At 46.8% G+C, this 15,090-nt stretch overlaps 1 protein-coding gene across 1 annotated transcript in view; it reads right to left on the bottom strand.

Moving 5' to 3' along the window:
* Positions 1-11,944, bottom strand: part of BACE2 (beta-secretase 2) — a 46,777-nt gene extending 34,833 nt beyond the window's left edge. Inside the window, exon 1 of the mRNA XM_044287481.1 lies at positions 11,565-11,944. Within this exon, the coding sequence (XP_044143416.1) occupies positions 11,565-11,828 (264 nt within the window). The 5' untranslated portion in view covers positions 11,829-11,944. The remainder of the gene's footprint in view (positions 1-11,564) is intronic.
* Positions 11,945-15,090: the final 3,146 nt, after the last annotated feature.

Genomic DNA, 15,090 nt, shown 5'->3' with positions numbered 1-15,090 from the left:
AACAATACATTATAGTCATCTGCATGGTAAAGCCAAAAATAATTCAGCATTTCTACACGACAACTGCTACAATGTGTCAGGATCAAGCTTTTTTTGTTACAATGTGAACAAGACGCCCACCAGGAGATCACACAACACGCCGCCAGGTCAAGTGGTACAAATTTTAAGGCCTTCGTAAAACCACAAATTGATTTCTGCAGGGCATGTGTCATAGGACTTCCATAGGGACCTATGTAAGCGCCCCCGCCCTCCTCATCAGCTGAGAGATTCCTGGCTTCATCACAAGGTAACACATGACTCAGACTTTTTACAATTCACTGAATACAAGCAATCTGCCCAGATTGGACATGTGACATGGCCCTGAGCGAGGAAGGGGCATGTGCACAGACAAAAGGACAAAAAATAATAATAATAATATCAAATAAAAAAATTATATTACAGGTCCCACCTTGGACATCCATGGAAACCAGAACAAAGCTCGGGTTATAGCAAGGATGGACTGCTCAACCGTGCCCCTACGATTCCGGCCAGATGCCATTTATGGAAGCCTGTGACCGCACTACAGGCTGCCATAAAACATCCGGTCGGCAGAGGAGCTGTGGAGAAAAGGGCAGGAGATTTGGTTTTCCCATGACTGTCCCATTTTCCAAAAAGGTACAGAATATAAAAGGGTGTATAGAGGATGAGTATTTATGCAACTCATTAGTATTCTGGTACCGTAGAGGACCTCTAGGAGTGAGGCTCTTAAAGGGATTGCCCCAGATCCCTTTAAGAGCCTCACTCCTAGAGGTCCTCTACGGTACCAGGTTTGAGGACTCCCCATTGTGAGCTGGTCAGGGCAGAGCAGGTTCCAGGACCTTATACTATCGGAGGCTCACAGCTGTGTGTTTGTAGGCCCGCAACAATCTCATTCTGACAGGTGACTAGTAATGTCTGTGCGTGTTTCTGTATCCAGTCCCTGGAATTTCCAAGCTCCTTGCTAAACTTGGCAAGAGTGGAAGAGAAATCAGGAAAATGTTATTGCAAGTTTATGAGGATAAAGCTATAAAAAAGCAGCGGTTTACAGGCAGAATTAACCTTTTCCTATAGGCAGAGAAAGTGTTGCTGACGAAGAAAGAGAGAGAGGGGCGGCCAAGAGCAAGCAGAACCGACGAAAGCATTGCACGTGAAAATTCTTGGCTAGGTGACCATATCTCCTCTTTCCGGGTCCTAAAAAGATTGTCTGGCAATGATTTTTAAGTTACTAAAAATTTCTGGGATGGAGGTTAAAGTATGGCGCCAATGGGAGGGTACTATAATCTGCTACAGTGCAAAAGATGAAGGATCTGTGATGAGGTCACTGTCGTATGATCAGTGCAGGAAGAGCTGAAGCTCAGCAGTGGAGAGGAGAACTGGTAAAGGACCTTCGATGACGTCACCGTCATGTGATCAGTGCAGGAGGTTCCCGAGTGCAGCAGTTGAGAGGAGAAGTAATAAGGACCTGTGACTGTCACAGCCATGTGATCAGTGCAGTAGGGGCATGAGAACAGTAGTGGAGCGGAGAAGTGGTAAGGACCTGCGAAGATGTCACCGTCATGTTATCAGTGCAGGAGGTTCCCGAGTACAGCAGTGGTGTCACGGTCCCTCAGGTGACTGATGTCAGGAGATCAGGGAGACTGGCTGAGCGTGGAGGAATCTAACAGCCTCCTTGATTTCTGTTGATTCAGTATTGATAGGGTTAATGACCACTTCCCTTTTCTCAGCTGTTCTCACTTCTACCCTTTATAGTCTGACCTTCTGACTATGCGGTAGATAGCTTAATTTGGGTTTGGCTGAGCTGGTGCGAGTTTGTCTCTGGTGTTCCTGCTTATCCTTCTATTCAAAAAAGTTAAGTGTCGTGTTTGTTATATTCCCTGTTTGTATTTTGGCCTGAGACAGAGACTTCCATTCGTCCATCTGGGGAGGAATGGGTCGTCTCTGGTCCTAACCTTATTCCAGGGCCTTAGAGGGAATTAAGGGCCTAGGTATCCTGCATGAGTATTCCTACCTTCAAGGTCTATTCATATTAATAGGTGGTTAGGGCCCGGAATGGGGTTGTTTAGGGAGTGACCTGTTCCTTCCCTAGTTTCCAGGCCCAGTTACAGCTCCCCTTCCCTCCTGTGTGGCATTTTCTCCCCATACTGATCGTGACAAGTGGATAGGAGAAGTAATAAGCACCTGTGACAATGTCATAGCCATGTGATCAGTGCAGGAGGGCCTGAGAACAGCAGTGGAGCAGGGAAGTGGTAAGGACCTGTGATGATGTCACTGTCATGTGATCAGTGCAGGAAGAGAAGCAGTGGTAAGGACATGTGATGATGTCAGTCAGTGCAGTGCAGGAGGAGCAGAGTTCAGAAGTGGTGATCCTGAGAAACCTTAGAAGATGTAGTTCTCTCCTCTTATACCCCCTCTCTGAATTGTTCTTGAATATCCCATAACAGCCTGGATACGCTGGGAGTTGTACTTCTCTCCTCTTATACCCCTTCCCTGTAGTGCCTTCTGATGCTGTTCTATAGATCACAGTTTCCGTTCTGTCTGCTCTATCGTTACCCACTGTCCTTCTTTTGGGGGTTATGAAAGTGGTCACCCTGACTGTCAGAAGTATAGCAGAGCAAAAGAACAATTGGCAGAGAAACAGTAAGGAAAATCTTGCAATGAGGAAGGCATGTGCCAAAACGGTCCCCATGATGCTCACCAACAAGCACAACCAAAAGGAGAGTAAAGATTTGCAAAGACCTTTTGAAGAAGCAAGATGAAGTTTTGGGCCGTGCCATCTCCCTGAAACCAAGCGGCAAAGTGCACAATGGAAGACGATTCTCCCACAAATGTACCAAAGGTTGAAATCCAAAAAGTCAGAAAGTTGGTAACTTTCTTTGACCTTTGAGGGAGTGTTCACTTCAAACCACCAAGTGTTCCATTTGGAAGTGCTGATGAGGGGGGGGGTCGCGAAAAATGTAAAGGCTACTTTCACACTCGCGTTTTGGCTTTCCATTTCTGAGATCAGTCATGGGCTCTCACAAGAGGTTCAAAATGGATCTGTTTTGCCCTAATGCATTCTGAAGGATCCGCTCAGAATGCATCAGTTTGCCTCCAGTCTGCATTCCGCTTGACGAAACTGAGCCAAACTGGCACACAATGTAAGTCAATGGGGAACAGATCCGTTTTCTCTGGCACAATAGAAAACTGATCCGTCTCCTATTGACTTTCAATGGTGTTCAAGATGGATACGTCTTGGATATAGAAGACATAATACAACCAGATGTGTTCATAATGGATGCATGCGGTTGTATTATTGTAACTGATCCGTTTTTGCAGATCCACGAGTTTGAAAGATGTAAGAACCACCTGAAATTTTTCCTGAACACTCATGGATCTTGCATAATGACAATGCACCTGTTCAAACTGTGCCATCTGTGAGGGAGTTTTTAGCTAAAGAAATAACTGTGTTGGGACACCCTCCATAATCACTGGATCGAGCCCCCAAAGAAAAAGGAAGGCATTTTATACGACAGCTGAAGGCAATTCTACAAAACCAGTTCCACAATTGCTTAGAAGAGTGGACGAGGAGCTGGCCCCGAGGCAAGGCTTCCCAGCGGGACAAATCTAAAGGCAACCTCGTGAAACTCAACAATGAGATATGTAGCACTTGTACTGAAAGACCTTGTAGGTAATAAGTGCTTTATTGGTGGTGGGGGAAGTCCGACCACTGGTGGCAAGAATGGGGTCATCGGTGTAGCAGTCTACTAACTTCTAGAAGTTCATAGACTTTGACTAGAGCAGCAGAGTGCCCGCCACGCCATTCATACTGCTGAAACATTTCCATACTACATAGATCAGATCAGAGAGTCAATATTTGTTCAGTGAAATAGGTTCATTTGCTTTTCTCCAGGAAAAAAAAATAAAAAACAGGTCCCTGCTGATCTACAGGAGACGCCTAAAGGTCGAGAACCCTGCTCCATGCAATCAGCATGCAGAAGAAGTTGCCATTCGTGGCATGCTGGGAGTTATAGTTTCACAACAGCTGGAGGGTCATAAGCTGTTTTATGGTGAGAGGTCATCAGTAATATAGAGGTGCCCTTTGGTGACCTGGCTCCTATACATGGAAAGCGATGACCTGAAACTCCAAATTCTTCTGGGACAATCTTATAATGGTGGGAAGTAGAAGTCCTTGCACCAAAACAGGCACCGAGCCATCAAGGCATATACTCCACAAGACCTCTGAGGACTCCATGGATCGGGCTTGTTGTTCCAGCACATCTCACAGATGATCAGATTGAGATCTTGGGAATTTGGAGGCCATGTCATTGCCTTGAGCTCTTTGTCATGTTCCTCATTCCAGGACAGTTTTTCCAGTGTGGTGGGGCATTAGCCTACTGAAAGAGGCCACTAGGGGGGGCACTACTGCCATGAAAGGAGAGTCATTGTCTATACAGTGGTTAGGTAGATGGTACATGTCACATTATGTGGCTTCTATGGATGCACATAAATCCACACTTGTGGATTTGATGCGGGTTTTCTGCAGATCTCACCTTCCATTGAAAAGGGTGAAATCTGCACACAAAAAAAATAAAAAGACAACAACACGCTGCAGATTTCAAAATCTAGAACAAAAACATAAAAACCTGCACCAAAAGGGTAATAAGTAGTGTGTATTTTCTGCATACAAATCTGCACCGGGTGCACTTGATTGAGAGCAAATAAAAATAATTTAACTTGGGGGGGCGTATAAAAACTAAAACAATAACTAAACAAATTAAAATATATTAAATTTTTCCCGGAAACAGGATTTTCTGAAACCAGCAACAGAATAGGGTAAATGGCTGTAGTCCACATGGAACAGGCTGAGTCAGTCCCGCACCCTCAGGCCCAGGTTTTCCACATACTTGCTCTTCCTCTTCTGTAGTGGCTTAGCCCTGGGGACGGATCTGGCAGTGTTCACGAGGGCGGCCTTTGATCCGGACACTGCGTCATCACACAGGAACACGTTTACACAATAACAGGATCTGGAGAGATCTGTCAGGGTCCTGCTGTCCTGGAGGAGTAGGGCGGCACGCCTCATTTGGAGGAGACTCTGGAGAAGTCACTTGCCAATAAGGTCCGTGGACTAGCCCTAGTCTACCGCTGTTCTGCGCCCAATGTTAAAGGAAGGCGTCCTCATAAAAAACAAAAACTAATGTTTAAATATTGTTTTTATGTAAAAAAAATTTTTACTTTTCCATGTCGTTATATTTAAAAAAATATAAATAAAACATTGTATATAATCCAGACTGTTTTTACACTGGGTCTTTATAGGTCCAATCTCCTGTTCTGTACAGGTAACTTCTGACTAATTCTCATCATCATCATCATCATCACAGGCAGGATTACAATGATAATGAACACCTCTGTATAGATAAGACAGGATCCACCATTCATCCACCATTCACAATGGGGAATATCACAGCTCATCTTCCCCCCTCCTGACCTCCGCACGGATCACAGAACAGAAGACTCTCCCATATAAGTCAAAGGGATCCACTTCCAGACCATTGTGTCTAAGGCCCACGTAGCTGCTCTCAAAAGACAGGAGGTCTTAAACTGATAGGTCATCAGTGTTTGATCGATGAGGATCAAATACCCAGGAACCCTGCCAATCAGCAGTTTGAGAAGGCACTGGTGCTCACAGTAGCGCCGCGGCATTCTCGCAGCTTAGTCTAGGTCAGAGACGTCACGTTTATTGGTCACCTGGTTTAGGCGCAGCTCAGCCCCATAGAAGTTAGGCTAAGCCGGGTACGGTGAACTCCAGCGGGCTGTTGCTCTGCCGGATACCTTTACTGCAGGTGCGGAACTAGCCTTAGCTTCCACTTTGCAGACCTGTGTCACAGGGAAAACCTCATCTCAGAAGGGACCAAAAGTTGGACCATGCTGACGTTTTCCCTCAACCTAAAATCTGCTCCTATACAATTCTGATCATGGGTCAATCCCACCAGGGTCAATGGGCTCCAAAATAAATTAGGTTTATAGCTCTCTTTCCAGACAGCAGTTACCATACACAGTTTGGGTGGGTCCTAACATAAGCTGGATTTACACGGGCCGATTTGTTGGGAAGGAAGCGTTCCTTCCCGACAGTTGACTTCTCGTCCAGTGGAAGAGACAAGTGTATTTACATGCAATGACGTCCTCCACAGTATGGGGGGGGGGGGGGGGGTCGATATACTTCTCTATACTGAATCATTGTTTGCCGGCAGCAGACCGCGATTACACAGCGCGATCTGCCGCCAGAAAAAATTGATTTTTACATCTCTTTAAAGATTCCAATTACCCAATGAACTAGCGTTTGCTCGTTCATCAGGTAATAGGCGGCAGTATTACACTGCCAGCTGAAAGATTTTCTGCCCATCTAATATAAGCTTCAAGAACATAAAATTAAGGTCAGGAACTAGCAAATGGGCCTGGAGAACAACGCAGAACAGGAACACTCCGGTTGGGGAAGGTTTAAAGGAACTCGTGACTTACTCGAGCCCTACCATCAAATGGACAATGTCATAATCTCCTTGTTATCAGACAGGTCTACCTAAGTGTGGAGCCTGGAGCTACTGTCATCACCTAATCCTGAACTGATAAGACGCTGTGAAAATACCTAAATAACCAGGAGTTTTAAAGTATCAGTAGAAGATTAGTGAAGAAGACCGCTTCGACGGGCCCCGGGGGGGGGGGGGGGGGGTTAGGCGGAAAGACCGCTTAGACGGGACAAGGGTCCAGGCGGGAAGACAACTTCGACGGGACCAGGGTCTAGGTGGCAGCAGATCCACATGATGGCTTCTTCGAGCTTTCCAACCATCTGGTCTCCTAATACCCAAGAAGGGTCTTTCTCATATGGTTTACCCAATGAATACTACATGTCTCATCATGCCTGACTTTGCAGAGACAGAGAGGACAGAGTCTCAACACACTGCACTGCTCTGTGTAATGGCAGCCATGACAGATCAGTGACACAGAGCGGCTGAAGTGATCTCACTTGCCGAACTGTAAATGCGTCTTTAGTGGTCACAGCTCATCTTCAAGTGCCCCAACCCCAAGATTCAATGAAGGGACCAAAAGCCCAAATGGTTATCCGACTCTTCTCTCTGTGTTGTAGGACCAGACGGTGCTCACTGAAATCAATGTTTGCACAGTGATGACTTTCCCGTCATGCGTCTCCTTACCTGTGGAGGCGCTGCAGGGAAAATAAGCAGCAAATTACAAGGGCTCCCAGCAGTCATACCCACCCCATAATCATATCTGAAGACCAGAAAACCCCTATAATATATTTGTATGAGGGCTACAGTGCGAATCATACAATGCAGAGGTAAACAACGCCAAGGCCCGCGGCATCATATGTATAGGATGAGCATGTGAACCAGAGCCATAGCTAGAGCCACTTTCACCAAGTGGCAAAGGTAAGTTTTGCTGCCATAGCCCTATGTTTAGGTAGCCTGGCAAGACAAAGTGGCCTATTTGTGTGCCCACGGGGAACCATGTGCTATCTGCATTCGTATGTCCGTTCCATAGCCCCGCAAAAAAAATTATGTCGTCCTATTCTTGTCTGTTTTGCGGACAAGGATAGGCATTGTTACAATGGATCTGCAAAAAAAATCCGGACGTCATCAGTTTTTTTTTTGCGGACCGCAAAACACATACGGTTGTGTGAATGTAGCCTTACTTAAACTTTTATCTTTCACATTTTTACTCAGTGAAGTCAAAGATGGAAAAATGCCACAAAAAATATAATCATCATGGGGTAGGGCACGCTGTTCTTTGGGAAAATAACATAACAGGCCATAGCATGTTTCCGTGCCAGCACGAGGACGGTATTTTTTTATAAATCCCACTGACTACGTACAGCTAAATTCGTTGAAAGGGGTTTTCCTAGATGGGAACCCTGTTGAGATGGCCAGGCAGGGTGCAAATTGCAAAAGTAAAGAAAAAGTCTAACGCTCAGCTCCCTTCTCCTCCGCTTTCGGTCCCCATGTCATGCCATCAATGCTGGCCAATCGATGTCCTCACTGGTGACGTTCCAGGCCCGCTCCCACTGTGGAGGCCATCGAGTGGTCAGAAGTGGGGACGTGCATGTAGACGGCATTTCATACTTCCAATCCAGCGAGGACCAGAAGCTGAGGAGAAGGGAGAGCAGCGCTGGGCTTGGAGGATCTGCGGCAGGTGAAAGTTTTGCACCTTGCTTGGCCATGGTCTCGGAAAACCTCTTGCACACCATCTACTGTCTGCATAGAGAGGATAGAAAAGGTCCTATTCTCGTTCAGTTTGCATACATTTGTAACTTGCCGGATGGTTACGACCACCCTGCAATCCATCACTGGTGGTCGTGTTTGCACACTACAGGAAAAAGCGCTAGCCTATGTGCGATTTCACGACCCCCGGCACCAGAGAGGCTGGTGCTTTTTCCTATACTGTGCAAGCACGACCACCACTGATGGAATGCAGGGTGGTCGTAACTATGGAAATGGGCTGTGTATAATGTGATGGAAAAATGAATCCCGCCATCGAAGGAAGCAATATGGATAATACATTAGGAAGTGCCTGGTATTAACTTTCTCTACATGATAAATGCCACTTTCTGAAGTGACACAACCCCTTTAAAAAAGGTGTGGTCTCTGGAAAAGATCCCTTTAATAATCGGTACCACTGGCGTATCTAGAGGTCATTTATGATGGGCATCCCTACAGTATCTAGGATTACCCAAGGGGCAGAGCAGTGGGTTTCAGCGGCCAATCACACAGTAATCAACTTATTAGGCTACTTTCACACTAGCGTTCAGAACGGATCCGTCTGCATTATATTGTCAAAAAATGTCTAAGTGTGAAATTAGCCTGAACGGATCCGTCCAGACTTTTACATTGAAAGTCAATGGGGGACGGATCCGTTTGAAGATTGAGCCATATTGTGTCATCTTCAAACGGATCCGTCCCCATTGACTTACATTGTAAGTCTGGACGGATCCGCTTGCCTCCGCACGGCCAGGCGGACACCCGAACGCTGCAAGCGACGTTCAGGTGTCCGCCTGCTGAACGGAGCGGAGGCTGAACGCCGCCAGACTGATGCATTCTGAGCGGATCCGCGTCCACTCAGAATGCATTAGGGCTGGACGGAAGCGTTTGGGTCCGCTTGTGAGCCCCTTCAAACGGAGCTCACAAGCGGACAGCCGAACGCTAGTGTGAAAGTAGCCTTACCCTCAATGATTTCCATTCAGTGACTGTATAATGAGCCAAAAAATAAAATAAAAATCGGGACTTTAAACTGATACATTGTAACAAACTATCAGGATGAAAGAGATTGGCTGCTGCTGATGTATACGCTGACGAAATCCTCAGCTATGAGAAGTATTAGGTCTGTGCTGGATTTCCAGCCTCTGGTTGTAAACAAGGATCTTCCCAACCACTGACAGCAAGCAGAGATCTTGAAGAAGAAAAAAAAAAAAAAGGCAGGAGGATTGAAATACAGGACTATTGCAGAGCTTTCCATTATACAAGGCTGGAAAAGACCTAAAAATGTCACAAGGCGTCGTAAACTATCATCTAAGACCAGGTGTAAAACATTCCTCTACAAGGAGACGCAGCACATGACGGACAGGCTGAACCTGTCACAGCCGGTTTTGTGCTCCGCCGTTTTGTGTACGCAGCACGCATAGGGATGGTCACGTAACAGGGGCAGCAATGAACGCCAGCAGTAGCCGCAGCCCACACATTGTAGACAGCAGTTGGTCAATGCCACCTCTAGATTGGGCATAATAACCGCCCGATCCTTCTCTACGGCACCAACATCTGCCATAGATGGGATGCCCCCACATTAGATGGTCCACCGGTTCCACCGAAATTGGAGGGTTCAGTCAAGAATAACGTGTAAGGTCACCTTAAAAAGGGATTGTCTGTTTTTTTTAATTTTAATGGGATTTTCTGAGACCTTAGCATAGGTCATCAATATCAGATCGGTAGTACCACAACACCCAGGATGCCCATGACGTATCCGCACCAAACGCGAGTGTGAAAGTAGCCTTATGTTGTTTTCAGCATAGCAGTCGGACATGCAGTAATTTTAGTCCGGCGGCCTCTCACCGCGCACTGCCGGAGCTCTGCCCCCTGTCCCCATTATAGTCAATGGGGACGGAGCGGCGGTCCGGCGAAATAGCGGCAGGGCGGGTCCACAGGGCGAACAGCCTGTGGGATCCGCCCTGCCGCTAGTGTGAAAGTAGCCCAAGGTCCTCCACCTTGCTGCACTGCGCCGAGGAGGGCTCCCAGCAGAAGGAACAATGTAACACTGACAAATGTTTCCAAATCTGTTACTGTAAACATAGAATGTATCGGGACGTCTCAGGAACAAAGGAGCCCATTGAAGCCCGAGGTCAGCGCTTGCACATACAGGGCGCACATTTTAGGATTCATTTTACTACAAGACGGTCCTACAGAACTTCGCAGCCGTATATAGGGAGCTTAAAACTCGTTCCATGGCCTGTTTCGAAAAGTGACTCCAGACTCCCTTCCCCCCATCTACTGAAGCCAAGAGCCACCTCCAAAAAAGCAAACAGAGGTGGCCGACCGCTGGATCGGATAGTGGATAGCACAGACATGGGCCGTAACGGGCACGAACGGATAAATACTTAGTGGGGTTATACTCCACGTACTCCAACGGACGGACACAACCTGGCACAGGGTTGCTGCAGAATTCCTTTAGTAGTATTCTACGTAGATCTTGTGTAATGATCAACCCTGGACTAATGGACGCCTGTGTATCAACGTCAAAGACAGTGGTTCCTAACTATTGCAAAACTACAACCCCCAGCATGTCCTGGCAGCCGAATTATTACTGTACGCAGCCCTGAAGTTTTTAGAAATGAGCCTGTATCCAAATACAAGAGTCTTACTGGCAGAACCGAAGACATTTAGCATTGCCAAAGTATTAACAGGGGGGGGGGGGATTCGGTTGTGGGAATAAGGGAAGGGTATAGGGGGTTAGGGTACTACAGTCCATAAGGGTGCGGAGAATATAAGGGACAGTATGGGGGGCTGGGATATACAGTCCATGGGGGGCAGTATAAGGGGTATACAGTCCATAAGGGGGCAGAGGATATACAGTCCATAGGGGCAGTATAAGGGGTATGCAGTCCATAAGGGTGCAGAGGATATAAGGGACAGTATGGGGGGCTGGGATATACAGTCCATGGGGGGCAGTATAAGGGGTATACAGTCCATAAGGGGGCGGAGGATATACAGTCCATAGGGGCAGTATAAGGGGTATGCAGTCCATAAGGGTGCGGAGGATATAAGGGACAGTATGGGGGCTGGGATATACAGTCCATAGGGGGTATACAGTCCATGGGGTATCATGTTCCTCTCCGTTGGTGGCAGGTAGTGACGGATCCACTGGATAATTGCACAGATCACCTCTTAGGTTAGGGAATTGCGTAAAGTGCAGTTCCCCGAGAGGTTTTCTAAGGTCAACGCCATCATATAGACACATTGCAAGTTATACAACAGTACCCCCCTGGCCACACAGAAACCTGCTGGGGTACTCACCGTCTGTGGTGGGGTACCTATCATCATCTCCAGGTAGTACCCCCTGCCAGAGTCCCCCTCCAGATTATCCACCATGGCCATGAAGTTGATTTTGCCACTGGGGTCTGAGGCCAGGGATAGTCCCACTATGTCCTTCGGAGTGGCTGGAGACACCAGCCTGGGCTGGCTGACCAGAGCTGGAGAGATCCTCAGAGGGAAGGAGAAAGGGGCAGAGGCACCACACACTGCCCCCAGCACCAGCAGAAGAGCCAGGCACCCCCTCATGATGTCTGGTCACAAGAGCTCGCACTCCACTGCCCACATGCCTGCTCCTCTGCTCACTCTCCTGCAGCAGGCAGCCCCCAGTCCCAGCTCTGCCCCCGGGGCTACACAAACGGATATGGCAGGGAGGAGCAAGCTGCAAACTTCTGCAAACTTCTCCTGAAGTCCTGGGAGAGGGAGGAGCCCGGCTGCCCCCTGCTGGCCACACACGGGTACTGCTCAGTGCCTTATCAGCCAGGTTATCAGAGAGCAGACATTTGGTGGGGGAAGGGGAACAGCCTCCCCTTTGTGTAGAAGATGGTCAAACATGGTGCAGCCCCCCCCCAATCTAAAACTTCTTACTACTTAGTAAGGGGCACACCTACCCCCCAAAGCTCAGGAAATCTAAAATAAATCCAAATCATCACCCAGTACACGTGTATCCCATACCTCCCAAGTGTCTCTCTTTTGGAGGGACAATCCCTACTTTTGATCCATGTCCCTTTTTGCTCCTTAAGGGCTTAGCACACGAACGTACTTTCTTTCTGTGTCCTTTCCGGGGTTTTTTGCGGACCGTATGCAGAACTATTCATTTCAATGGTTACCCTGTGTGCATTCCGTTTCCATATATACGTATTTCCGTGTCCGATTATTGTCCGCATAATGGACAAGGATAGGACTGTTCTATTAGGGGCCAACTTTTCAGTTCCGCAAAATACATTCGGTCGTGTGCATGAGCCCTAAGGCTAAATGCGCATGATCAGGATTGCGTGCGGATTTTCCGCACCGTAGGTCATGTGTATTGTATTCTATGAGAATTTAAAAATTCACATGCACACAATGCAGATTTATTTTATTTTTTCCTGACCGGATTTTTTCCATTCACTTCAATGGGGAGAGTAAAATACGCACCAATTGATGCGGATTGACCGCACGGATTTCCCGGCAAACACCTGCGGATTTCAGTGCACATTAATTCTGAACATGTGCATTTACCCTAAATTAATGTCCCCCTTTATGATCTGAGGTAGAGATCTGCATTATTAGGCCTCATGCACATGACCGTTTTTCGGGTCCGCATCCGAGCCGCAGTTTTCGCGGCTCGGGTGCAGACCCATTCACTTCAATGGGGCCGCAAAAGATGCGGACAGCACTCCGTGTGCTGTCCGCTCCGTTCCGAGGCCCCGCAAAAAAAAAAATATAGCATGTCCTATTCTTGTCCGTATAGGCATGTCTACAAAGGGCCACCCATTCCGTTCCGCAAATTGCGGAAGGCACACGGGCGGCTTCCGTTTTTTGCGGATCTGCGGTTTGCGGACCGAAAAAAAGTCACGGTCGCGTGCATGAGGCCTAACATTTACAATCTTGATCCAGAAAGTGTTTCCCTGGTTCCTCTCTGCATATTAGAGATCACCTTGCATATTATTTCATTATTTGATGCATATTTGGAGTTTAGAAATTTTTACATTTATATATAAAAAAATATATATTTTGATATTTATAATTATTGCGCTATTGTGTAAAAAAAAAAAGTTATTGAAGTTTATAAATATGCAGGGAAAGTGGATCTTTCACACAATAAACCATAAGTGTCCCTTTTTGACCGTCCAAAAAGTTGGGAGGTATGGTGTCCTGTGGCAGATGTTCTCCCCAGGCACTGTCCCCTGGTGTCATCCAACATGTCCCCAGAAACATCACCAATAGTGACCCCCATAATGCCAGGCACTGTCCCCTCAGTGTCCCCATAATAAAGCCTCGTAGTTTCCTGGTGTCATCCAACATGTCCCCAGAAACATCACCAATAGTGACCCCCATAATGCCAGGCACAGTACCCTTATAAACAGAGGAGCAACCTGAACCCCTGGAAATATTGCTGCTTGTATTTTGGGGGGGTGTATTTCAGGGTTATTCTGGGGTTGGTCCTTACTCTGTCGTCTGGTATGAGGTCTGTACTTATTTCTGGGTCTGTATCTTGGGATGCGGTCTGGGTTAATTCTGAGGTCTGTGCTTATTTTGGGGTCTGTACTTCCATTGGGATCCGTTTATTCTAAGGTTTGGTCTGGGGTCCTTATTCATTTCGGGGGGTGATAAAGGATGTACGCACTACTCGTGACTGGAGCTTAGGAGGTGAGCAGCGTCTGGGGTCATGGTCTATGTCAGGCATGGCCAACCTGTGGCTCTCCAGCTGTGGTAAAACTACAGCTCCCACCATGCACTGCTGTAGGCCGGTAGCCGTAGGCAGTCTGGGCATGTTGAGAGTTGTAGTTTTGCAACAGCTGGAGAACCTCAGGTTGGCCATCCCTGGTCTATGTAAATGAAAGCCTTATACGCGTTATATTTTATAACCCATTCACGTACATAGACCACCAGTGATGTTTCCATTAACCTCTTCTCTACCAATGACCCAACCGTCAATCATTTTGAATGGATATAATGGCTTGGAGCGGGTCAAATTCATTATCCGTATAGAGCACCAAAACGCATGTCCCAGCCCTGAGTTCTTGTAGTATATATTGAGGGTAGCGCCTCTTTTAGACTGAGCAACGTCCGTCTGCCTGGGGCTTCTGAGCAGAGTACGTATGTAGCGGGTCTCTTCACTGCCCTGATAATGTGGGCTCAGGAAAGTCCAAGAGAGGCGGTATATTAGTGTTAGGGACCCGTCTGCGGAAGCCACCTTGACGCCTGCTAGATGGGCCCAACACACGTTTGATCAAATTTGTGCGCTAAGAGCTTCTATTTTTCCATTTCTAGTAGGTATAATACCACTTTAGCCACTTCACATCTGGGCCATTTGCCCCCTTCCCGACCAGGACTAATTTAGCAAATCTGACATATCTCACTTTATGTGGTAATAACTTTGGAACGCTGTTACTTATCCAAGCCGTTCTGAGATTGTTTTCTCGTGACACATTGTACTTCATGACTGTCATAAATGTGAGTCAATATATTTCACCTTTATTTATAAAAAAATCCCAAATTTAATAAAAATGTTGAAAAATTAGAAATGTTCAAAATTTCTATTTCTCTGCTTTTAAAACAGAAAGTGATACCTCTGACATTCCCCATATGTCTACTTTATGTTGGCATCATTTTGTAAATGTCACTTTATTTTTTTAGGACGTTAGAAGGCTTAGAAGTTTAGAAGTAATTCTTAAAATTTTTAAGAAAATTGCCAAAACCCACTATTTAAGGACCAGTTCAGGTCTGAAGTCACTTTGTGGGGCCTACATAGTGGATACCCCCATAAATGACCCCATTGTAGAAACTACACCCCTCAGGTTATTTA

Source organism: Bufo gargarizans, chromosome 3 (genome assembly GCF_014858855.1).
Source record: "Bufo gargarizans isolate SCDJY-AF-19 chromosome 3, ASM1485885v1, whole genome shotgun sequence".
Lineage (NCBI taxonomy): Eukaryota > Metazoa > Chordata > Amphibia > Anura > Bufonidae > Bufo > Bufo gargarizans.
The sequence above is the reverse complement of the archived record's forward strand: the minus strand, read 5'-3'. Positions and strand labels throughout refer to the sequence as shown.